The following is a 27,799-nucleotide window of genomic DNA, read 5'->3' on the forward strand; positions in this document are numbered from 1 at the left end:
TATCAGATGCGGTCTCGCACCCCGCTGCCGCATTTGCGCTGGCGGTCACACAACCCAACGCTGCAAACTCCCCCATACAGCTCCTCGCAAGTGCGCCAACTGTGGTGCTGCCCATCCGGCAAACTACAGAGGGTGCATTGCTTACAAAGCAGCTCTGAGGCGCAAAATCGCGAAACATGCGAAACCTACCGCCATAACAGTCCCAAAGCCGCCCCCGCGCCCAGTAAGAAGTGGAATATCCTTCGCTGGAGTGGTCGCTGGCAGCCCCAGCAGCGCGGGACGGTCAGAGGAGCCCCAGAGCTCAGAACACGCTCACCAAACACCCCCAGCAACAGACACACAACAGACAGGCACAACACCTGACACCACACCCGCACCGGGCACACCACACGAAACAAGCAACAACAACACACTACCCCCTGAGATCGCGAACTGCAGCCCACCACAGGCTACAGAAAACGCACCTACACAGGGACAACCCCAGCGCCAGAGGAGGAGGAGAAGGAGAAACAGCCGTAGCACGAGGAACACGACCGCACCACAACAAGTAAACAGGCAACAGAACACCAACACCCACGAACACATCCCGGACACCAACTCAACAACCCACATAACACACCCACTCACCACAGAAAGCACACAGGCGCCAACAACTGCCACACGAACAACCGACTCGCAGGCCAGCCCTCACCAAACGCCAACACTGGAACAAGCGGCCGCTAACACGACCAATAACTCGCAGGCCGACATGACCAACATCACTACAACATTCCAGAGAATAATGGAAACATTATTCCCCGGACGCACGACCACCGAAATAGTCACGAAGATTATGGGGTGTGTCTCACAACTCTTCATGCAGTTCATGTCGGGTACGCTCAACTGGACTAGCGCCAAAGCTACTATCACACCGCTTTTTACACTACTACATGGATAATACACCACACCAGCCCCGAAACGCAGACTTAAACACTATCACACAGATCCCGTTTCGGAATGCCAACGGGATCGCAAGCAAAAAAGCCGAGATGGCCGCGTTCATGGAGCGAAAGGGTATCCGAATCGCTCTTGTGAACGAAACACTGCTTACGCCTCGCAAACAACTAAACTTCCCAGGTTATTGCGTCTATCGTACCGACCGAGCGGATGGCAGGAGGGGAGGCGGCACGGCAATCATCATACACAGAGACATCGACCACACGAACATCGAGCTCCCAGCACTTGAAAGACTAGAGGCTACGGCCGTCAGGGTCAAGTTCAACGGAGCCAACACCACACTGGTATCGCTATACAATCCTCCTAAAAACATAGTAACACGCGATATCAGCACAGTACTCAACATAGCACCGCGGGTAATAGCCGCTGGAGACCTCAACGCAAAACACCCCGATTGGAACTCACGAATACGAACCTCCAACGGCAAGAAACTGTACGAACACGCACTAGGCCGAAACTACATTATACTTGGACCGGACGTTCCCACGTTCGTGCCCACACAGGCCCGACATAGGCCAGACGTGTTAGACATAGCCCTCATAAAGGGCATCACATGCACACTCAACCTAACGGTTGAAAACGATCTGGACTCAGACCACATGCCTGTAATACTGCACATGGAAGAGACACTGCAGGACATCGTACCACGCAGGATGCTTAACTACAAGCGTGCGAATTGGACACTGTTCAAGGAAACGCTTGATAGTCGCATTCCTAACACCCACGAAATTAATAACACACAGCAAATCGATGAGGCTGTGGAGGCTCTCACAACTGCCGTCCAAGACGCAATGACTGACGCCATTCCATTTACAACACCAAGACAACACTCGACGGCCCTGCCCCAGGAAATCCTGGGCCTTATCTCAATGAGGAACCGCCTCAGGAGATACTGGCAGCGTACCAGGCGCCCGTTCTATAAACTGCACGTCAACAGACTCCAGGGCATAATACGAAATAAAATTCAAACATTCAAAAACGAACAATGGGGACAGAAACTCGCAGGGCTGGATACCACACGTCCTGGCGTGTGGCAGCTGGCCAGACACTTCACCAGGGAGAAACATTACATTCCCACGTTACAAGGACCAGACGGCCCAGCCTACTCCGCGACGGAGAAGGCAGAGCTTATGGCCTCAACACTTGCAGCGTCTTTCATGCCGAATCTGGTTCCTTCAGACCCAGCATTCACACTTGAAACGGACCAGGAGGTTACACGACTTGTAGCCCAGCCCTCGCGCAACGAAATAAGACGTACTAGCACAAATGAAGTTACATGGGCTATCAAGCACACCACCGCTAGAAAAGCCCCTGGGCCTGATGGCATTCAAAACCGTGTCCTCCAGGAGTTCACGGATAAAGCCGTAGAATACCTCGCACACATAACGAATGCCATCCTGACACACCAACACTTCCCTGACTTTTGGAAGGCGGCCAAGGTCCTGATGTTCAGGAAGCCAGGGAAAGACCACTCCCTCCCACAAAATTACCGACCCATCAGTCTGCTGTGCTCGCTCAGCAAGATTGTTGAGAAGGTAATACTAAAACGTATCACTAGGCATTGCATCGCCAACGACACCCTAAGACCGGAGCAATTCGGCTTTAGGAATCACCACTCGTCAACACAACAACTCCTCCGCGTAGTCGAACATATAACACACGGCTACAACATGAACAAAGCCACAGGGGCCGTGTTCCTAGACATCGAAAAGGCTTTCGATCGTCTCTGGCACAACGGACTCATACGCAAACTAAGCGAAGCTGGTTTCCCGGACGGACTCGTACGTCTCATACACTCATATCTCACGAACAGATGTTTCAACACTAACGTGCAGGATAAACAATCAACACAACACGGTATCCAAGCTGGAGTACCCCAAGGAAGCATCCTAGGGCCCATCTTGTTTAACCTGTACATTAATGACTTCCCAGCGACACGAAACACGACGTTAGCCGTCTACGCGGATGACACAGCCATCCTCGCGCAAGACTGGAAACCGTCGAACATCAACTCACGAATACAGACAGCACTCAGAACAGCTGAGCCTTGGCTGGAGCGATGGCGTATTAAAGTAAACGTCGACAAGTGCGAAGCAGTTCTGTTCACACGCAGACCGAAACTACTGCGCAAACACCAACACTGTAGACCGATAACACTACATACACGCCCAATACGTTTCCGAGAGAAAGTCAGATACCTTGGTGTCTGGCTGGACCGGAAACTTACATGGGGGGACCACATTGAATACGTTGCCAACCGAGCGCACGCGAGGCTCAAACACCTCTACCCAATGCTCAACAGGGAAAGCACACTGAATAGGAGGGTGTCGAGGTCCTTATACACGACACTGATTAGACCTCTGATGACGTACGCAGCTCCCGTCTGGGGATATGCAGCTCCCACACGACTGCGCCGCCTGCAGATCATACAGAACAAGGTGCTACGAATCATTAGCAATGCTCCACGCTACACACGCACCGTGGATCTTCACCGTGAATACCGCCTTGATACCCTCAAGGAAGTATTCAAGAAACACGCCACACGACTATACAGGAACTCGAGACACTCGAACAATCCGTTCATCCTCACTCTGGGAAACTACGATCACAACCACAGGTGGAAACACAAGCGGCCAAAGACACTGCTTGCTAGGGCATAACCACCTATGGTAAACTAACATACGCAAACAGCGACAAACGTCGGTAAGCCCCTGCATATCAGCAACACTGACTGGCAACTACCAGCTGCTATTAGAGCCGACCAACAGGCCACAGCAGGGACACCGACGAGCTCGCACACAGACGCACGAACAATCTCCCAACACTCCCTCACACTGTGCCTCCGGTATATGACCATCGGACACGAGACCGATAACAAAACTAACTGTTGCAGGTTGCAGGAAGCTGAACGAGGACTCTGTACCAGCACCAGCCGCCGAGCAGCACAAACGCACGACATCAAGGTATCGACATGCATGATACCCACTACTAACAAAGCCTATCCTTGTACAACCTATCGCAGGCAGCAAGACAACCGCTACTGCTCTTGCCGCCCGACCTAACTTTCGCAGAGGTTTTTTTTCCTTGGCTCTTGCCTTGGCACTTTTTTTCCTCTGCCCTTCAAACCGCTACCCTTCGTCAGACTTCGACCAATCTATCTCCAGATGAGCGCGTATTAATGGTTAATCCTAACCAGACGTACGCAAACATCGCAGTACCCACATCCTGCGACACCTCACTTTAGTGAATACTAACCCTTATGCAGAGATGGCAGTAGACCTTTTGTGTTGGCCATCATGCCGGTGTGGGCGTGGAGGGGCTCCACCTCTATTTAAAAAAAAAAAAATCAATTAGGTTTAGCCAATAAAAGAAAAGTAAATTTTCACATAATTGTAAATGCTGACTCAGTTACAACATTCAGGGTAAATTTACAGGAACAGAAGTGGGAAGACGTTTGCCAAATAGTAGATGAGAAATTTCATCCCTTTCTAAAAACAGTCTTACAACATTATTAATCCAGTTTTCCTTTACAATGGGTTGTTCACATTTATAGTGAGAGCTGAGACAAAGGGTGGCTGCCGTATCCTGCTACAAGTGCATGTGAGTGTGAGTGTGCTGAGTGTAGTGTCACCGCGCGTGTGTACTTAAATCAAATGCCAATGGTATCAGTATGTGTTGCCCACTAGAGGCCACCTGTAGGAAGCATGCACATGGCACAGTCTCTTCACAACACTTACCAGTGACTCGCACCTATACAGGGTGTTACAAAAAGGTACGGCCAAACTTTCAGGAAACATTCCTCACACACAAAGAAAGAAAATATGTTATGTGGACATGTGTCCAGAAATGCTTACTTTCCATGTTAGAGCTCATTTTATTACTTCTCTTCAAATCACATTAATCATGGAATGGAAACACACAGCAACAGAACGTACCAGCGTGACTTCAAACGCTTTGTTACAGGAAATGTTCAAAATGTCCTCCGTTAGCGAGGATACATGCATCCACCCTCCGTCGCATGGAATCCCTGATGCGCTGATGCAGCCCTGGAGAATGGCATATTGTATCACAGCCGTCCACAATACGAGCACAAAGAGTCTCTACATTTGGTACCGGGGTTGCGTAGACAAGAGCTTTCAAATGCCCCCATAAATGAAAGTCAAGAGGGTTGAGGTCAGGATAGCGTGGAGGCCATGGAATTGGTCCGCCTCTACCAATCCATCGGTAACCGAATCTGTTGTGGAGAAGGTACGAACACTTCGACTGAAATGTGCAGTAGCTCCATCGTGCATGAACCACATGTTGTGTCATACTTGTAAAGGCACATGTTCCAGCAGCACAGGTAAAGTATCCCATATGAAATCATGATAACGTGCTCCATTGAGCATAGGTGGAAGAACATGGGGACCAACCAAGACATCACCAACAATGCCTGCCCAAACGTTCACAGAAATTCTGTGTTGATGACGTGATTGCACAATTGCGTCCAGATTCTCGTCAGCCCACACATGTTGATTGTGAAAATTTACAATTTGATCACGTAGGAATGAAGCCTCATCCATAAAGAGAACATTTGCACTGAAATGAGGATTGACACATTGTTGGATGAAGCATTCGCAGAAGTGTACCCGTGGAGGCCAATCAGCTGCTGATAGTGCCTGCACACGCTGTACATGGTATGGAAATGTGGTGTCACCGCCAGACACCACACTTGCTAGGTGGTAGCCTTTAAATCGGCCATGGTCCGGTAGTATACGTCAGACCCGCGTGTCGCCACTGTCAGTGATTGCAGACCGAGCGCCGCCACACGGCAGGTCTAGAGAGACTTCCTAGCACTTGCCCCAGTTGTACAGCCGACTTTGCTAGCGATGGTTCACTGACAAATTACGCTCTCATTAGCCGAGACGATAGTTAGCATAGCCTTCAGCTACGTCATTTGCTACGACCTAGCAAGGCGCCATTATCATTTACTATTAGTCTTGTGATGCATGTACCATCAGACCGATGTTCACCAATTATGGATTAAAGTTAAGTATTCTAGCAGCTATGTACTTTATTTGCTATTCTCCATTACGTGTCCTGTTCCAGACCTCACGCCAGCCTGTGTGAGCTAAATGCGTGCCTTTCGGTCTCCCGTCCATTGTGGATTGGCTGTCTTGCCAGTCCACAACAGGAAACAACTGGTTCTACGTAGCACTCTCCATACAGTGACGTGGTCAACATTACCTTGTACAGCAGCAACTTCTCTGATGCTGACATTAGGGTTATCGTCAACTGCACGAAGAATTGCCTCGTCCATTGCAGGTGTCCTCATCGCTCTAGGTCTTCCCCAGTCGCGAGTCATAGGCTGGAATGTTCCGTGCTCCCTAAGACGCCGATCAATTGCTTCGAACGTCTTCCTGTTGGGACACCTTCGTTCTGAAAACCTGTCTCGATACAAATGTACCGCGCAACGGCTATTGCCCCGTGCTAATCCATACATCAAATGGGCATCTGCCAACTCCGCATTTGTAAACATTGCACTGACTGCAAAACCACGTTCGTGATGAACACTAACCTGTTGATGCTACGTACTGATGTGCTTGATGCTAGTACTGTAGAGCAATGAGTCGCATGTCAACACAAGCACCGAAGTCAACATTACCTTCCTTCAATTGGGCCAACTGGTGGTGAATCGAGGAAGTACAGTAAATACTGACGAAACTAAAATGAGCTCTAACATGGAAATTAAGCGTTTCTGGACACATGCCCACATAACATCTTTTCTTTATTTGTGTGTGAGGAATGTTCCCTGAAAGTTTGGCCGTACCTTTTTGTAACACCCTGTATACGTGCAGAGCAGCACTGACTCTCTCACATGCACTAGTAACAGGATACAGCAGTGGCTAACATCTGGGAACAAAACATCTTGTCTACAAAGAGAGAACTTCACTTAATGCAGAGGACTGTCTCTAATTAAGCCTTAAAATGAACTCTATGCAGTACTGCAAAATTCTTCAGTATGTCATCAAAAAACAAAAACCATGTAATATGCACAAAAAATTCAAAATTTCAAGAACAAGGCAAGGACAATTTGGAGCATTATTATGCACAAAATGAGCACACTTGAGAAGGCAAATGACATTGGGCTCCCAGATGACAGCAGCAGCAAGGTAGATTATACGAAATTCAAATCATTGGTCACTAAATGCGAGGAATTCTTTCTAACAGTAGCTGCAAACACAGCAACAAATAATCTTCCATTGAAAACACATCCAATAAACTTACTTGGGCAGGCAATGTACATATCACCACCAGACATCAGTCCTGCCAGGACAAAAAAATCATTAGATCAGTACAAAGTTGTAGCTTTTCTGGTTATGATGGTGTCCCAGAACAGTGCTAAAATCTTCTGCTAGATTGGTAGCACCAAACTTGAGTTGCCTTTATATTAAGTCAAGAGTATTTTCTGAAAGTCTAAGGTATGTGATAGTAACACCAAGATTAAAGAAAGTGGAAATAAGCTACTGAGCTCTAATTATAGACTAATGTCCCTTCTTCTCATATGCCCAAAGTTTTTGAGAAAGTAGAATGCAGCAGAATACTGAACCATCTATCTGAGAATAACCTTTTAACGACAGCTCTTGGAATTCCATAAGGCTTCTCTATTGAGAATGCAATATATGATCTTGCGAACTTAATTCTAGCAGAATTAAACAAAAATTACCCAGTTGACATTTCCTGTGATTTTCTCAAGGCATTTAAATGAGTAAATCATAAAATTCTGCTTTGGAAACTAAAATGGTATGGTATTAAAGCTCTCCCCCTTGCATTGGTGGATCCTTACAATAGAAAATGAAGTGTCACATTAGTAAATGATACAACAGGGATAAGATTAAATTTAGAGTGAGATAACATTAAATATGGTGTGCTGAAAAGTTCAGTGCTTGGTCTGCTCCTGTTCTTCGCCTATATTAACTATCTACCTGGCACATTGTAGGTCTCTTCAAAAACTGTAAAGTTTGATGATGGTATGACTATACTGGTAAATAGACCAAAGACAATCATACCAGAGAAAGCTGAGGAAATAATGGAATTCAATCACAACTGGCTCACAGCCAATGGCTTAACACTTAATCTTGCAAAAACTCAAATTACTTCTGTCCAATGCCCAGCTTTTGTATCACTCTCTTGTTTGGTTTTTAGAAAACTGAACAAAGAACATGTTTGGTGAGGCCATCTCTGGCGGGCTGCTTGAATTTGCACATGCAATGGCTAGATTGGCTAACTTCAATGCTAATTAACTTAGAAATGGCACAAGATACTTAATTTTTTCTCAACAATTATTTCTCAGCACAACTAACCCTAAAATCCTAAAATACCTTTACTAACTTTTCAGGTTGTTCTGACCACCCTGTCCAGACAACTGATATAGGTCTGTGTAAAGCTTCATAAATGCTTTGTTTTTAAATATTGGATAAAAACAGCAGCTGAGTAGCACAGGAGGAGCAGAAGTGGTTTTCTTTTTTAAGAAAATAGCTGTTTTTCTCTTAACATACACAGCTATAAAAAGTAATCTAGAAGTAATCATCATAATTATAGTTTGAGTAGATTAGTGCGAGTCACAATTTGGTTTTAGTATGCTTTACAGAAGCAGCCAGTGATGGTTGTTTCTGATTCTTAATGTATAACTTGACTCATTCTGCATTCCTGAAAGATCTCTTCCATAAAGAGATGTAGGGAACATGATGTGTGAATGAATAAAATGACTGAATCAGCAACTGTTTGCCTGATTGGAAAGTTCACAGTAGTAAAATGTTGAATGGTGAAGCTAAAAATAGCTATAAATCAATACCTGTAGAATTTTTAAGAAAATCTATATTAAAATCACCAGCAACCACTATTGCTTTTTGCTGTCAAATAGGAAAATAGGGCCTCAAGACAATTTTTGAAAGTATCGAAATTTCCTACATATGCTCAGTATACACTTACTATTGTAATGAATTTGTTATGAAATTTTACTTTTGTCATACATGCCTACATCTGCTGCTCTAAGCAAAATGTATTTATGTTTGTCAGAATGAATTTTCACTCTGCAGTGGAGTGTGTGCTGATTTGAAACTTTCTGCAACATTAAAACTATGTGCCAAACTTGGACTCGAACCTATGTCCTTTATATTCTGTTAGCAAATGTTCTATTCACTCAGTTATCTAAGCTCAAATAATGACCTGTCCCCATAGTTATACTTCTGTCTCCTGCACACGTGCAAGGTATCTTTGAAATCTGGAAAGTTGCTGAGAGGTACTGGCAGAAGTAAAAATATGGTTCAAATGGCTCTGAGCACTATGGGACTTAACATCTTAGGTCATCAGTCCCCTAGAACTTAGAACTACTTAAACCTAACTAACCTAAGGACACCACACATATCCATGCCCGAGGCAGGATTCGAACCTGCGACCGTAGCAGTCCCGCGGTTCAAGACTGTAGTGCCTAGAACCGCACGGCCACCGCGGCCGGCGGCAGAAGTAAAGCTGTGAGGGTGGGTCATGAGTCTTGCTTGGATACCTGTCAGCAGAGTACATGGTCACCAAAGGCAAAGACCCCAGGTTTGAGTCCTGGTTGAGCACATAGTTATAATCTGCCAGGAAGTATTTATGTTTACGTTCTTATACGTATGAGAATTCCTTATGAATATGGAAACTCCTCCTGGGCACCCACATGGTAAATTGTTTTCTGTCTACACTGGCTCAAGTAGCGAAAGTTTAATTATAACCACCCTGTATGTTGGCAAGGTTTATATCACCACATTTTAAAAGTCCTTGCAAGAGCTGTTACATGTTTTCTCTATCACATCTCTTGTACTAGTGAATTTCCCTTGCCCACATCAGTGCAGCTGGATAGTCCACTGAAACATTAGGGGTAAATGTCATATGCCCTATCCAGCAGCTTCATTGTGCCCCTCATGAATTCTATAATGAGTGTGGTCTGACACCCAAATGACAACGTGAATTCGCAATCCAATGTGAAAATATTTTTTATGGATCACTATACAGGGTGGTCCATCTGAAGTTTTGGATGAGATTATCTCAAAAACTATACATAAGTTAAAAATAGTGGGTAAGACAAGTTCATAAGCTCAAAGGGGGGACATCAAATGATACTACATGTCACCCCCAACCCCCACTTTGGGTGGGGCAGGGGGCAACTTTTAAATCTTAAATGGAAACCCCCATTTTTATTGCAGATTTGGATTCTCCATAAAAAAGTAATCAAGTTTTGTCTGAAACATTTTTTTTAAATCATTCACAGATGGTGCTGAAATCAAGAAAAATTAAAATTTGGGAAGAACTCCGATTTATTTAGAAAGATCATAGGACGCATCAAATCAATACAAAATGTGCACCAATTCTTTTATTATGCCAAATTAAGCTATTTTTCTACAAAATGTATCCTACCCGCCACAGTTTTTGATGGAGGGAGGCAGAATGGTATTAAAATCTCATTAGGGAACTCTTTCACAATTTCGTTACTCACCTGACTAAGGCGCTACCATGGCCAAACTGCAAACTATGGCTCAGTATAAAGGTCGGTGCAATGCTATCAGATGTCACTTCACTTTCTGATTGTGAACCATTAACATCAACTGACTAAAGTAAATTATTCTTTAGCGAAACATGGCTCACTATCCTCCTACAGAGATTGTTGATATGATGTTAATTCTAGGCGAATGCCATAACAATTACGTTGCAGCTGCGCAGTTGTATGCGGATTGTTTCCCAAACAGATGACATCCAAGTGAAAACATTATTCGAAATTGCACTCAATGAGCTCAAAATGGATACATGCACCGTCCACCTCGTCATTGCATATACAATGAAAATGATGCCCATACCCTTACCATTCTCACCTGTGTTCAACTGGATCCAGAAATGAGTAGTCATGCAATTCAGAAACAAATTGGAATACCTAAATCAACTGTTTTGAGGATTTTGAAGGCACATAAATACCATGTGTATCATATCACACAGACACGGGCATTAACACTGAAAGATATGCAAATACACATGCATTTCTGCCAATGGGCCTTGGAAATGATAAGAGGTGACAATGATTTTTTTAGATACGTTATGTTCACCACTGAAGCCACTTTCAAAAACTGTGATGAATTAAATCGTCATGATTGTCATTATTGGTCCCCTGTCAATCCACACTGGCACAGACCCCTGACAATCAACAAAAATGGTCGTTAATGGTCTGGTGTGGAATTTGAAACGGTTACGTGATACGACCATATTTTTTTGACCGAAATGTTACTGCGGAATCATATTTACAACTTCTCCGCGATGATTTGTTGGAGTTAATGGAACATGTTGATTTAGAAACTAGGCAATGAATGTGGTTCCAACAGGATGGAGCAGCTCCTCATTATGCTAAAAATGTGCAGAATGTTTTAAATTTACAGCACCCTGGTCAGTGGATAGGGCACAGCAGACAAATACAGTGGCCTCCACGTTCACCTGACCTAACATCTCCCGATTCTTTCTTGCGGGGTTATTTAAAAAAATATTATTTATGAAAGACAGCCCATAACCCAAAATGATTTTGAGTAATGCATTCGAAGAGCGTGTGCAGCCATACCACGGGATGTGCTGCTCAAAGCTGTGGGCAACTTTTGCAGATGCATTGAAGCAAATGGGGATAATTTTTAACAATTTCTTCATGGCTAATTTCATTAGTTAAGCACCTCAAATTGTGAGAGGCAAGGGGACTCACACTAACGAAGCACCCCAACATGTGAGAGGCAAGGGGACTCACACTAAAGAAGCACCCCCATGTGTGAGGCAAGGGGACTCACACTAATGAGCAACCCGTGGGAACATTATTCTACTATGTCCATGTCATTGTTCCTGGGTAATGCTAAAAGTAGGATACAGTACATTTTGTACAAAAGTAGCTTAATTTGGCATAACGAAAGAATTGGTACACATTTTTTATTGATTTGACACGTCTTTCTTGGATAATTCTAAATAAATCAGAGTTCTTCCCCAATTTTACTTTTTTCTCAATTTCAGCACCATCTGTCAATGGCTTAAAAAAAATGTTTCACACAAAACTTGATTACTTTTTTATGGAGAATCCAAATCTGCAATAAAAAAAAATGGGCATTTCTATTTAAGATTTAAAAGTTGCCCCCCACCCCCACACAAGGGGGTGGGGGCTGGAGGTCACTTGTAATATCATTTGATGTCCCCCTCTGAGCTTACGAACTTGTTTTACCCACTATTCTTACCCGATGTATAGTTTTCGAGATAATCTCATCCAATACTTCAGATGGACCACCCTGTATGTAAAATAAATCATTTAATCCAGAAGCCAATATGCAATATTATTTTCAAATATTGACACATTTGTTATTTTTCTTTATACAAATATCTATTGCATACAAAGTATATGTCACAAAGCTCTAAGAACCCTCTGTATTCTCTTGATGTCTGGGTGACAGCTTTGACAGGTTTTTATGATCCTGTAATTGAAATTAGTGTAATAAGCATTAAGAAAACAACTGTATAGATATAAACAGCATTAACATTTATGAACTTGACAAACTGCACAGATGGATTACAGACTGGAAATGGAGGAAAAAGGGTCCTATGAACATGCACTTGGAAATGCATTATTGCCACGGTAAATGGTGCTGACAAATAACGTTCCTTTGACCACATGCCATGTGTTTCTCCTGTGTAGCACACTGTGTGATTGACATAGCATACTGTAAGCAGCAGAATGGTCTGGTATTCATGTTGGGAACAAGCCAAGATAGTGTTTTTGTACTGCCAAGCAGATGGAAACAGTTGAGAGGCAGCACAGCTACACCAATGCAAGTACTCTCACAGACATCAACCACATCATATAACATTTCAAGTTCCTTTTGGGTGTTTGTGTGATCACGGGTCCTTTCAGACAGACGAACATGCAGAGAGGCAGCAGGCTGCATGTACAACAGATTTGTTGGACTGAGTTCTATAGGATATTGAGGCGAACCCTAGTACAAGCCTCAGGCAAGTGGCCTGCCAGTGTGGTGTAAGCCAAAATATGATAATGTGTATCCTGCATGACAACTGTTACTATCCCTATTACCTACAATCCTGTGGAAGCCACTTCGAACATCTGTTGTGACATGAATGCGATGCAGCTCTGTACTGTGTTCCTGGAAGATCTGTTGTCATTGTATGCACACCGTCTATTTCTGGACACATGTTCATAGGAACTTTTTCCCTCCATTTCCAGTCAGGAATCTGTCCCTCCAGTTTGTTGGTTTTATTAATGTTCATCTTGTTTAATCTTATTAAACTACTATAATGGAGTGTGGGCCATTCTGTAAAAATACACTTTTTTATTTATATTGTATTCATAAAACAGCAACAAGAATCTTTGCTAGTTTAAGATACAACATTTTACTACGTAGAGAACATGATACAGAACAAGAGAATAAAATGATGAAACTATCTCTTATGGAAGTATGTGCTTTTTACACTCTTATTTCTTTCTCTTTGTAACTGACATAAAAATTAAATCTTATAATTTGAAATGAAAGGCAAATACATTTTATGGGCTTAAAACTATAACTGATGATCACAAATTTAAGACCATTTTCAAACATGTACTAAGTAGAAAAAAGGGAATAAAATGTATTTCAGTATTTCATCAGAAAAATAATTTTTTATATATTTACATACAGAAACTTGGAGCTACAACTTTGCAAAATTAATAATTAAATATACAAGGGAATCATTATAATATCATCTGTATGTCTAATAATATAAAGCCATCTGCATGTCTAATAGGAATTTACATATACAGTGAAGCAGGAATAAATTGTTTGTTCTGAAATTTATACAAAGACTTGAAAAAGCAAGCAGAAAAAAATAATAATAATTTCAAAAGGGCTGATAAAACAATTGGTTGAGCAGAACAAAGTGTTGAAATTTTTGTTTTGGTAGTTATGAGAACACCATTTTAAATAAAATAAACAAACAAAGATAACTCCCGCTAACGACACATAAACGCATGTCATTATTTTCAATATGTGTGTTCATGTTATGCTTTGAATCTTCTGTTATTTTTTCTGTTTCATTTCTAGGAGCCTCTGCTTCAGCATGTTACTGAAGTGAGAGTCAGAAGTGGCATCATTATCTTGTGAATCTGAAAAAAGTAATTACACTCTATTATATGTCTGCTAAGCAGAAACATTTCAAGTTCCTTTTGGGTTTAATAAAAGTTCCCACCACACACTAGTAACACTAAATGTACATGTCTGTTCATTAATTTCAATAAACCTAATAACTGACATCTAATTCCCTGTAGATATCATATAAAACCATGGCTACAGCTGAGTAAGCAAAGCAACAGTACAACATTGGTAATCATGTCAGGTTTATGTAATTGTTTTCATCTATATGCAGTATTATTCAGAAGAGTGATGTGTATACACAAAATAGTTAGCTGAATTGGTATGTTTGGTCACCTGTGTGACAATGAATGACCATTCCATGGTGCCCTGTTGTTCCAAGTAGTGTTGTGATGTCTGCTGTGTACTTCAAGCAGTGGTATGATACAATTTATATGGTTATGCACTTCAGTTTCTTAGTGACAGTTGACAGTGTTCACATCTTTATTATGGCTCCAAGAGTGAAAATATCCATAGACAAAGGTGCTGCAATTGTGGTACCCAAACAAGCAGGCAGAGGTGTAGGCCAGCAGTTGCAGGAAGTGCTTGGGAGTGAGTACCAGGTCACCAGCATTGTGAAGCCTAATGCAGGATTGGCTCAGGTGACTGTTAACATAGGGGGGTTATGTAGGGATTTTACTAAAGAGGATCAGGTAGTGACTGTGGGTGGGGCTGGTAATAGTATTGATAGGGATGAGGAGTATAACATAGATGGTGACCCGGAAAAGATAGCCACTCAGACTGGCAACACGAATGTGCATTTTGTGGAACTGTTTCAGCGTCACGATCGGCCTCATCTTAATACAGCCGTCAGGCGTAATAACATGAGACTTGGGGGTGCGTTGATGACAGAAAGCATGGGTCACATTTCAGTGGTGTCGGTGGAGTCTATCAGCAGGACAGGTTTCACTAGACATGGCCTGCACCTCAACAGGTATGGGAAGGGGAGGTTGGCAAAGCTTATAGGTGACAGCATAGGTGGGGTTGGTAGGATCACTCATGGGAAAATTCCTGCAGTAGTGGGTGTTAGGGCTGCACCTTTTTTAGATTGAAGTCAGCTGATAGGTATTCCTGCTTAAGGGAAGTCTCTCTAACAAAGGAACCACTTTTGACAAAGCTTAGGTATCCGAGTAATGAGGGAATTAGTATATTTCATCAAAATATACAAGGTATTAAAAAAAAGGGGTTCAAATGGCTCTGAGCACTATGGGACTTAACATCTTAGGTCATCAGTCCCCTAGAACTTAGAACTACTTAAACCTAACTAACCTGAGGACATCACACACATCCATGCCCAAGGCAGGATTCGAACCTGCGACCGTAGCAGTCCCGCGGTTCCGGACTGCAGCGCCTAGAACCGCATGGCCACCGCGGCCGGCTACAAGGTATTAGAGATAAAGTTAGTGAACTGCTTATAGATGTTGACTCTGAAATTATTGGTATATCCAAACACTTCTTAAATAAGGAGATAATTCAGAGGTTTCCTTTACCAGGAAACAGGTTGGCTGGCAGCTTTTCGAGGAGCTCTTTTTGGTGTGGGGGAGTAGCCATGTATGTGAAAAACAGCATCCCATTTGAGTCAATTGATGTTTCAAAGTACTGCACTGAAAAGGTGTTTGAATGTTGTGCAGGTGTGGTTAAATTTAACGGAGCTAAACTTCTAACTGTTGTTATTTATAGATCCCCAGACTCCGATTTCACAACATTTTTGCTAAAGCTAGAGGAGGTTCTTGGTTCACTTTATAGGAAATACAAAAAGTTAGTTATATGTGGTGACTTCAATATTAATTGTATAAGTGATTGTGCAAGGAAGAGGATGCTGGTAGACCTCTTTAATTCATATAATCTTATGCAAACCGTATTCTTTCCAACGAGAGTGCAAGGGAACAGTAGAACAACCATAGACAACATTTTTGTTCATTCCTCATTACTAGAAGGGCATTCTGTTAGCAAAAAGGTGAATGGCCTTTCAGATCATGATGCACAAATTTTAACTCTAAAAGGTTTTTGTGCTGCAACACGTGTTAAATATAGTCATCAGCTGTTTAGGAAAGCTGATCCAGTTGCTGTAGAGACCTTTGTAAACCTTATCAAGGAACAAGAGTGGCAAGATGTTTATAGCGCTGATACAGTAGACGATAAATATAATGCTTTTCTCAAAACTTTTCGCATGCTCTTTGAATGTTGCTTTCCATTAGAACGTTCAAAACAGGGTACTAGCACAAACAGGCAGCCTGGGTGGCTGACTAGAGGGATAAGAATATCTTGTAGAACAAAGTGGCAATTATATCAAAATGTTAGAAACAGTCAAAATCTAAATGCAGCAGCCCATTACAAACAGTATTGTAAGGTGCTTAAAAATGTTATTAGGAAGGCAAAAAGTATGTGGTATGCAGATAGAATAGCTAAGTCTCAGGATAAAATTAAAACCATATGGCCAGTCGTAAAGGAAGTGGCTGGTCTGCAGAGACAGGTCGAGGATATAGAATCAGTGCGTAGTGGGAATGTCCGTGTTACTGATAAGTCGCATATATGTACACTATTTAATAATCACTTTCTGAATATAGCAGGTGAACTAAATAGAAACCTAGTCCCAACAGGGAATCATATAGCGCTCTTAGAAAAAAGTGTTCCGAGACTGTTACCTGAAATGCTCCTCCATGATATTGACAAGAGGGAGATTGAGTTAATAAGTAAATCACTAAAGACCAAAAACTCTCATGGATATGATGGGGTATCTAGCAGAATACTGAAGTATTGTTCTATGTATGTTAGCCCAGTACTTAGCCATATCTGTAACTTTTCCTTTAGGAGTGGTCGGTTTCCTGACCGATTAAAGTACTCGGTAGTGAAGCCACTTTATAAAAAGGGAGACATTGATAATGTTGACAATTTTAGATCTATTTCTATGCCATCAGTGTTTGCTAAAGTTATCGAGAAGGTTGTATATACAAGGTTACTGGAGCATTTAAATTCACATAATTTGCTGTCAAATGTTCAGTTTCGTTTTAGAAATGGTTTAACAACTGAAAATGCTATATTCTCTTTTCTCTGTGAGGTTTTGGACGGATTAAATAAAAGGTTGCGAACACTAGGTGTTTTCTTTGATTTAACGAAGGCTTTTGACTGTGTTGACCACAAAATATTACTGCAGAAGTTGGACCCTTATGAAGTAAGGGGAGTAGCTTACAATTGGTTCGCCTCTTACTTTAAGAACAGAAAGCAGAAGGTAATCCTCCGCAATATTGAGAGTGGTAGTGATGTTCAGTCCCAATGGGGCACTGTTAAGTGGGGCGTTCCCCAAGGGTCGGTGCTGGGGCCACTGCTGTTTCTTATTTATGTAAATGATATGACTTCTAGTATTACAGGTGATTCAGAAATATTTCTGTTTGCTGATGACACCAGCTTGATAGTGAAGGATCTTGTGTGTAATATTGAAACAGTAACAAATAATGTAGTTCATGAAATAAGTTCGTGGCTTGTGGAAAATAATTTGATGCTAAATCACAGTAAGACTCAGTTTTTACAGTTTCTAACTCACAATTCAACAAGAACCGATATTTTGATCAGACAGAATGGGCATATTATAAGCGAGACAGAACAGTTCACGTTCCTAGGCATTCGGATAGATAGTAAGCTGTTGCGGAAAGCCCATGTCCAGGATCTTGTTCAGAAACTAAATGCTGCTTTATTTACCATTAGAACAGTATCTGAAATAAGTGACACTTCAACACGAAAAGTAGTCTACTTTGCATATTTTCATACGCTTATGTCATATGGTATTATTTTTTGGGGTAATTCTTCTGATTCAAAGAGGGTATTTTTGGCTCAAAAACGGGCTGTTCGAGCTATATGTGGTGTAAGTTCGAGAACCTCTTGTCGACCCCTATTCAATAGTCTGGGAATTCTGACATTGCCCTCACAGTATATATTTTCTTTAATGTCATTTGTTGTTAGCAATATTAGCCTATTCCCAAGAGTTAGCAGCTTTCACTCAGTTAATACTAGGCAGAAATCAAATCTGCATGTGGAATGCACTTCCTTGACTCTTGTGCTGAAAGGAGTGCAGTATTCTGCTGCATCCATTTTCAATAAGCTACCACAAGAACTCAAAAATCTTAACAGTAGCCCAAACTCTTTTAAGTCTAAACTGAAGAGTTTCCTCGTGGCTCACTCCTTCTATTCTGTCGAGGAGCTCCTGGAAGAGCTAAAAAATTAAGCAAATTCCAGTGTTACATTGCTCATTTTCTTTATTTAAACTTACGACTTGTCACCTGACTATGTTTTTTTATATTTCATTTTATCTGTTTCTAATATTGTGTTATAATTTCATGTATTGACTCGTTCCATAACCATGGGGACTTCTCCTTAATTTGGTCCCACGGAACAATAAATAAATAAATAAAAATACAACAGCACAAATTCGTGTAGAACTGGTTGAGCTGAACAAGAAAAACATATCTGTTGCAAAAGTAAACAGGAGACTGATTGATGCCTGTTTAAAAGGACATGTGGCAGCAAGGAAACCCCTTCTGAAGCCCACGGATAAAAGAAGAGACTCCAATGGGCTATGAAACATAGTAATTAGACATACAAAGAGTGAAAGAAAGTGTTATTCATAGCTGAATCAAAATTCAAGATTTTTGATGCTAGGAGGAGGACATTTGTTCATTGATATGAAGGAGAAAGGGTGACCTTGCAGTGTATTCTACCTACAGCTAAAGACAGTGTGGTTTCAGTTATAGTTTGGGGATGTTTTTCAAGAGAAAGAGTTGGCAACATTATGAAAATAGAAGAGTGTACGGATCAATGAACTACCATTGCCTACTTCATTATCATACGATATCATGTGGACTGCACTTAATAGGGAAAGGGTTCACATTACAAGAAGATAATGACCCAAAATATTGGCCAGTGTTTTGTAAGAAGCACATTGCATCAAAGAAAAAACAGAAGATACTGAAGGATATGGAGTGGTCCTCCCAAAGCCCTGATTGTAACCCTATTGAAATGGTCTCAGATGAAGTAGACAGATGTATCCAGAATCTTCACATAACAAGCAAAGAACATCTCTGGAATGCCATTAAGGATGTATCGAATCATATAGACTTGCAATACCTACAAAAACTTATTGACCACATGCCTCAATTTTATGAGGCACTCACTAAATCCATATACTTTGATAAAAGTAAAATATGATTTATCTGTTTGGATATAACTTTATTCCTCCAAAAATAGTTTTTTTGTGCTCCTGTTTGAAATATCAGATAACAGTCATGGTTTATTGAAATTAATGAGCAGTACTGTATGAAATAACTAAGGTGGAAGTCACTGCCAATGACATCATCATTTTCTGAATGGGCTATATGCTGCTAGTTAATTTAGACTCACCATCATTGTCAGGGAACAAATTTGCATTTTGAACTTCTGCAGTCAATGGTTTCTGACTTTCTGTGTGCTTATCAGGAGGAGGTGGTGGTGAATTTCCCTTGTCTGGTGTATCATGGCTCTCAGTAGCAAGCTCAGCCTTTCTTCTTGCTCTTGCTAATATTGCACTCAGTTCTGATGAGCGAGCAGTTTTATACTGCAAAACAAGACATTACCTATGTGATTGCTAATATACAATAAATGATAACAACTTCTTATCTACAATAAGTGTTAGGTGTTATCATTACTACAACACAGTAATAATAAATATCCAATGGCAAGAAAAAGACTGGCATTCTGCGCCACTTCTCCAAATGGCACTGTATAATTAGTAACATCAGTAATAACAAGATGTACACCTGAACAAATAACTTAATTTAAGAAACAAAGGTCTTACTAATATGTAATGTAAGAAAGAATGGAATGACATTCATAATTTTAACATGACTTTTAAAAACAGCAAAAATCAAATATACATACACCAGAAACATTTCTCTGTATTGTTATTTGGGAATCCAAACGGTGACCTTCAGTCTTCCCACAGTAAGTCTCAAGCTGTGTTCGAGTAAGTGCAAACAGTTCATTCCCTGTCATACCTTTAAGCTGCTTACAGATCCTGAAATGATTAATTTTACATTTTAAGAAGGATTTCATAATTTTATGTAGTTTAACATTGGTCACTTCACGTAGCTATTTTCACTCTTACTTCTCACTAAAGCCTTTTTCCTGCAGCCACTGCTGCACTTCATCAGGTGTAGATTTCTGATCAATGTAAACTTCAGGAGTTTTCACAATATCAAGCTTCCTTGTTTTGCCTCGGTATAATGTCAACACTGTCTTTAGCTCCTCTTGCATTATGTCCTGCATACTTGGAGCTGTAATGCAAACCAATTCAGTTTGTAGTGTATGGAATTTTTTTTACATTTGATAAAATACTAAGTGTAATAATATTTTCACAATAGTAACAGAAAAAAGGAACTAATGCTAAAACTGTATTTATCTTCCTGTTTGGTATACATAAGGTGTATTCAGAAAGTAAGGTCCAATTAGGCACAAAAAGGAAACCACTGTGAAAATCCAATGGAACTTCGCACAGATGTGTTGGGCAGTGCCTATAGCATGCCTGTCGATCACTTCACGTTGCTCTTTTCAGTTCAGAGTGTGAAGTCTTCACATAGAAATGCCTAAAACAACAGTGTCTCCTGCAAAGTATGTGGATCTGGTATGAGATTTTGCCTGAAGCTATGCAGCCCACATAACATAAATGTCATGCATTTCTTTCTTCAAGGCAAATTTCAGCTGCATTCTGCAGGGGCAATGAAGATGCTCCTGCAGCATTTTCTATGGGAAGTGTTTGATCGCTCACAATACAGCCCTAAATTTGCTCCATCCATTGTTCATCTCTGCTCACATGAACCGCTGGCTATGAATACAACATTTGGCTCAAACAATGAAAGGCGGACTAGTGTAGAGAATTGGTGGAAAGCACAGGTGGCTGCTTTCTGTGACAAGGGTACTGGAAAGTTTGTACAACATCATGACAAATGTAACAGCCGGAGAAGTGACTGGAGAGGTAGCTGGAAGGTATGACTAACTGTTGCAAAAAAAAATTATTTTCACTGTGGTTTTCATTTCGCGACCAATTGGACCTTACTTTCTGAACAGCCCTCATAATATCAAAATTATTTGCATTTCATGTTCCAACAAAACTTGTCTTTTGTGCACTGAGTGGCATGAGTATATACCATTGCTTAAATTGAAGATAATTATTGAAGAAACTGCAATTGCTCATTTTTTAAGAAATAGCTTTATTTGTTTATCCATTAAGTAGTTGTCAATTCTCACCAAGCTCATCATTAGACATACAATAGGTCAGCTGATAATTCTAGCTATTTGGAAGTCTGGTCTAAGTTTTTCACATATTCCTTGCTTTTTTTCGGTGGCCAGACATTTAAAATGATTAATACAGGATGGGAAGAAAGGAAGATAGGGTTTAGTAAGCATTCAGTTACAAAATGATTAAAAATGGAGCACAAGTTCAGACAGGGCTTATGGTCATTGATGAGTGCAAATGTTAGTTAAGGGCATGAGAAAATTTCCCAATCATCAAAATTGAAGGAGGAATGGGTGAAAAGTTTTCACACAGCATTAAGAAGCAACACATGTTTCACTCTTTTGTGCATTTCAAATTGTTCACTGCTAAATGGTGCTTCCATGACAATGATGGGTTAACAGGAACTGTGACCAGCTGAGTATTATCACTAATAGCAAATTTCTGTGAGAAAGATATACAATATCTGGTCACAAAATATGATCATTATTTCAACAATGGAGGCAATAATGTAGATAATTAATACAACATATTTTGTGAACAATAAATATTATCACTATTGCATCTCAAGTTAATTTTTGTTTCTTTTTTTTTCAGAATGGCGCCTACTTTCCTAATGATCCTCATAAAATCAACTACAGGATTTAGGGCTGTAAAAAAAGATACTTGAGACACCATGGATGAATGGATTGCAAAAAGCAGACTTGAGAGAGATTAAGGTCAAATGATGGTTAAATTGTCATTAGAATCTCATCAATAGATTATTTTGGGTTCTTTCTTGAGTTAATTAACTACATCTGCAATTGAACATCATCTCTGACCAAACCAATGTATGGGATGCATTTCATCTCCTACAACTATACAATATCTCCTTAATCAGATTTTCCAATTATCAGATTTTGTGTGCCACATGTTTACTTCACAGCTTCTCCAACAGCAAGGTACAGACACATTATCAGTGTTTCAACTTTTAACATTGTTTTACCCAGCTTACAGCTTGGGTTTAGAGTTCTCCACTCTCATGCCAAGACCCTAACTTCACTCACATCCCCTTACTCACAGTCTCTACTCCACCTGTTCTATCTCCCCTCTCAACCCACTCTTCCAGCTCATCGTGAGCACCACAAGCTCATCTAACGCATTGCTGAAGCAACATTCCTATCCAATGCACCAGTCTCCTATCCTTCTCCTTCTCCTTCTGCAACCTGCTCTTCCACTCCCTCTCTCCTTTCTTTCCTTACCCACACCACCCCATACAACTACTCACCACAGTCAAGCCACAGAGCTGAAGTGCCTAGTCAGCCAGCATGATCTTATCATACAGGCGCGCACACGTGTGTCTCTGTGTGTGTGTGTGTGTTTACTTCTTAAAGTTAATACTATAAGCCCCTTAAACTATGGCACAAAATGATGCACTTCCTGCCTACAGGTCTTCATATTCTACCCAACAAAATGATCCATTTAGCACACAGCCTTTTAAATATGCTTGTCAGATTTTTGGATTTTCTTACCTTGTCTTCCCTGTTCTAACTTTGCTATGAAATTTCATATCCAGGTAGCCCCCTTACTAGAAAAGACATAAATAATTGGAGATTCACATTTTAAACTATTGATATCATGTACAAACTGAGTCATTATAAGTGTACACTCTAATTTATGTGACCAGCACAGAAATGGCCCATACAAATTATCACAAGCAAACAGTCTCTGTCACATGTCAGGAACTGGCAACAGAACATAGTTTCATGTAGAACAGGAGGTTCCACGTACTTTTCAAGTTACTTTTCTCATTTATATCCTGTAATGAACACCCATGTTCTGCAACAGTGATGGTAAATTATCTTGATACACACAATTATTCCCCAGTTTGGATCTAAATAAAATGTATCATACCTCCTCTTTTAGCTCTTGCCTAAATCCTCCCCCCCTTTCCAACTGTCCACACCCTTTTTTACTTCTAAACCTGTGTAGTAAAGTGATTTGTCAAAAGTGTCCTAAATTTGAAGGCCCTATTGCACATGCTATGCCTTTGCCTCTCAATTGCAATAGCATTAGAGTATAACATGGAACTTGTACCATGGCCTAATGTGAAATTTTTCCCTAGTACAAAGCATTGCCAATGGTGAAAGAAGTGTTACGTGATTTACTTATTAATTAGAATAAAAATTCTAGGGTATCAGACCTCGAACTTTTACATTTTTTCTATGACAACCATTCACAAAGTTACAGGAAATGGATTTTTTAAATATACACTACAGCACATATTCAAATACAGAGATATGTAAATAGGGAGAATATGTCTCTGCGGTCAATAACTCCTATATAAGACAAGTGTCTGGCGCAGTTGTTAGATCTGTTACTGCTGCTACAATGCCAGCTCATCAAGATTTAAGTGAGTTTGAACATGGTGTTATAGTCGGTGCATGAGCAATGGGACACCACATCTCCAAAGCAGCGATGAAGTGGGGACTTTCCCATACAACCATTTCATGAGTGTACTGTGAATATTAGGAATCCAGTAAAACATCAAATCTTTGACATCACTGTGGCTGGAAAAAGATCCTGCAAGAACAGGACCAACGACAACTGAAGAGAATCATTCAATGTGACAGAAGTGCAGGCCCTCCACAAATTGCTGCAAATTTCAATGCTGGGCCATCATAAAGTGTCAACGTGTGAACAATTCAATGAAACATCATCGATATGGTCTTTCAGAGCCAAAGGCCCATTCATGTACCCTTGATGACTGCACAACACAAAGCTTTACACTATGCCTGGGTCTGTCAACACCAATATTCGACTGTTGATGACTGGAAACATGTTGTCTGGTCGGAAAAGTCTCATTTGAAACTGTGTCGAGCAAATGAATATGTATGGGCATGGAGACAACCTCATGAATCCATGGATCCTGCATGTCAGCAGGGGACTGTTCAAGGTGGTGATGTGCAGTTGCAGTGATATGGGATCCCTGATATGTCTAGATATAACTCTGACAGATGACATGCACGTAAGCATCCTGTCTGGTCACCTGCATCCATTCATGTCAATTGTGCATTCCGACGGACTTGGGCAATTCCAACAGGACAATGCAACACCCCACATGTCCAGAATTGCTACAGTGTGGCTCCAGGAACAATCTTCTGAGTTTAAACACTTCCGCTGCCCACCAAACTCCCCAGATATGAACATTATTGACCATATCTGGGATGCCTTTCAACATGCTGTTCAGAAGAGATCTCCACCCCCTTGTATTCTTACGGATTTATGGACTGCCGTGTAGGACTAATGGTGTCATTTCCCTCTAGCACTACTTCAGACATTAGTTGAGTCCATGCCATGCCATGTTGTGGCACTTCTGTGTGCTCGTGGGGGGCCCCCTACACAATATTAGGCAAGTGTGCCAGTTTCTTCAGCTCTTCGGTGTACACATGACACTTACTTTATCTAAGCACTTCAGTTATATTTTTAAAGTCATATTGACTGTTAATAGACCACGACTGGTTCAAAAATATGAAAAGGTGTGTCGGGTAATGGTCTTCGAAAACCTTTTACATACTTTGAATATGTTTTTGTTCCTGGTAACGGCTAACTTACTTATCATCTACAATTACTTTCCAACTTATTTTTCCCCCCTTCTTCCTTTACAAAATCTGCAGTTACTAGTATTCTTCCATTTCCTGCTCCTACTATCATCTTTCTTCTGCCTTCCACAATATCCCTGCCTTCAGAAACCTAAAAATTTGGTAGTTTTTTCCTTATTTATACCTAAATTATGGTATCACTTTTCTCTCCACGTCACATGTATATTCCGTTTTCCACCTTTTCTAATTTTTTTTATTTTAAAAATGCAGTACTTTCAAATGTCAGCTACTGAACAAACACCTCAGTGGGTCTGAAAGTTTATAATTTGTGTGTGCACTTAACACCAGTAATGGTAGGGAGATCCTCTCCAGGAATAGGATGCTATGTCTGGATGCTACAAACACAGAAATGTTTATGTGAGGTACTCTGGGCTCTCATTACATTTTGGTCAGATTCATCTTTAGAAGAGTTCCCTAAAAGATCAGCTTGAAAAATAAATTTCTCTGATTTCACATAGTGCAGACTTGAACAGAAACTGGCAGCCAAATCTGGTAAATTTTTAAGTTCTATAGAAATAGCCAAAGTGGACCAATGTTCCTAAGATTTTACACCTGTTTCTTTTCCACAGAAGAGTATGAAGTCATAATGGTCCAATAGCTGTCAAAGTAGGTAATGTTGGACTGACATGCAGAAAATTGCAATAAGATTTTGTATCATAAATCACAAAATTAAATTATTCACAACCATTGTGGTTTCATAAACAGTAGGCCATGGGGCATACTCAGCAATTTCTGAACCCACATCTTGTTACACTATCTTTGGCTGAATAAACGGCAGCAGGGACCTTAGAAAATCAGTTGTTTCTAATACCAGTTATTTAGGGGTATTAAATTACTTAAGTATGAGCTGTGAAGATGGGTTAGTGTAGCTAGATGAGGAGTTAAATAAGATAAAGTGGAATATAGAATGGTTATCACAAGGCAGATAAAAAGTTCTAATTGAATTAAAAAATAAGGTAACTTTAGAGGAAAAGGTATGGAGGAAATTCAAGAGTTAGCTTTATTGTAAATATGAATAAATATTATGGATATAGAAAGAAGTGATCTTGGACAGAATGGCAAAAGCTGCTTTAATAATAAGCAGAAGATATTCCATGGAAGTCATTCAAATCTATGCTCCAACATGTTTACATTCTCATCACAAAGTAGAAGACCTTTGTGAAGAGTTACAGAAGCTGATAAGTGACAGAAAATCCCATTACAAGACAATAATGGGAAACAGGAACTAAAGAACAATTCCTCAATAGGAAGGTTTTGGCACATCAGCAAAAATGGCATAGGTCCTATATTAGTAGAATACATTGGCAGAATCTGCCAAGAAGAACATGATTGTCATTAACATATTATTCCAAAAAAAGGGCAGTGATAAAATGGACTAATAGAGAACAAAAATGGGGCCAAAAATTAAATGATGCAACAGTCTTAAACCACAGTCAAACTGCAAGTTATCACACACCTGTAAGCTGCAGACTAAAACTAGATAAAAAGAATTGGAAAGAAGAAGAATCATGCAGTAGGATGTAAGAAATATAGATAATCAGGATTTATCTAAAAATAGACAAGGTATACTATGTAAAATTAAACAATAAGTTGAAACTCTCAGAAAATGTAGATTATACAGGTAGTCAAAATGAGCAACTACTTGACAAAGTTAATTATGCAAACAGCAAAAGATACTGCAGGTATGAAAAAAACAAAACAAAAGAAAACTTCAAAAAGAGCAAAATAACTATTACAGGGAAGATGAGAGCTTTAAGCAAACAATAACTGGAACTTAATAGAATCTGCTGAAGCGACCAAAACTGTTCACAAACATCTTCAAGAGGGTGTGTGGTCACAAATTGATATTCATAGAGGTATCTACAGATAATGCAAAATTCTAAGCATTGACAGTCGATGGATGAATTGTGATGCTGCTGCACAATTTCACCACACAGCTGGCAAGGATAGTAAACAGGGGACATGTCTATACCAGGGCATAAAGTCTATGCAAATTTCATTCCATGTACTCAGTTGGACAGCAACTGTGCCTCGTGGACAGGCGTGTACACAATAAACACAGGTGTCAGCATTTGAGGGAGGAGGCACAGTTGGGCTCAAAGACGACAGGTGGAGTAATCGGCAAATCATGCAACATCTGAATGGGAGCAATGCCACTGTTTGATGATGTTGGCTAGAATGGGTGAAATATGGCTGCAGACAGCATCAAAAAGGAAATTGTTTCCCTAGAGAGACAACACAATGTGAGGACCAAGCAATCATAAGAGAGGCACACAGAGTCCTGGATTCATCATTATCACTGGTCTGGCATGCAACTGATACTTCAATGACCACAAGGACCATTAACAGGCACCCTGCAAAAAGGGGTGTGAGCTCACGGTGCCCATTGGGTCAACTACCACTGACCTCTGTACACCAACAAGTCTGTTTGTTGTGGTGTTGGGCACATCCAGCCTAGAATCTCATTGAATACAGTTGAATTGTCTTCAGGGTTCAGTCCTGCTTTGAAATGAGCCCTGACAACCAGCGGAGATATGTCTGGAGATGCCCCAAACAATGATGGGATACCAACCTGACAGTCATCCACCATATGGCCTGAAAACCAGGAGTGATGATCTGGGACGCCATTTCATTTCGTAGCAGGACCCCTTTGGTTGTCATCCAGAGCATCCTTTCAGCATACCGGTACATCAATG

At 40.8% G+C, this 27,799-nt stretch overlaps 1 protein-coding gene across 4 annotated transcripts in view; it reads right to left on the reverse strand.

The window, feature by feature from the left end:
* Positions 1–13,857: 13,857 nt before the first annotated feature.
* The window catches only part of LOC126248465 (epidermal growth factor receptor kinase substrate 8-like protein 2), a 217,871-nt gene continuing 203,929 nt past the window's right edge, over positions 13,858–27,799 (reverse strand). For 3 of the 4 annotated variants that reach the window (XM_049949474.1, XM_049949471.1, XM_049949473.1), the window contains exons 16-19: positions 20,338–20,506; positions 20,112–20,247; positions 19,596–19,788; positions 13,858–14,179 (exon numbers count right to left, since the gene is read on the reverse strand). In XM_049949474.1, coding sequence (XP_049805431.1) covers positions 14,094–14,179; positions 19,596–19,788; positions 20,112–20,247; positions 20,338–20,506 — 584 coding nt within the window. In that variant the 3' untranslated portion in view covers positions 13,858–14,093. The remainder of the gene's footprint in view (positions 14,180–19,595; positions 19,789–20,111; positions 20,248–20,337; positions 20,507–27,799) is intronic. The other variant, XM_049949470.1, reaches the window with a different exon arrangement.

The sequence above is a fragment of the Schistocerca nitens genome, chromosome 3, assembly GCF_023898315.1.
Source record: "Schistocerca nitens isolate TAMUIC-IGC-003100 chromosome 3, iqSchNite1.1, whole genome shotgun sequence".
Taxonomy (NCBI): Eukaryota; Metazoa; Arthropoda; class Insecta; order Orthoptera; family Acrididae; genus Schistocerca; species Schistocerca nitens.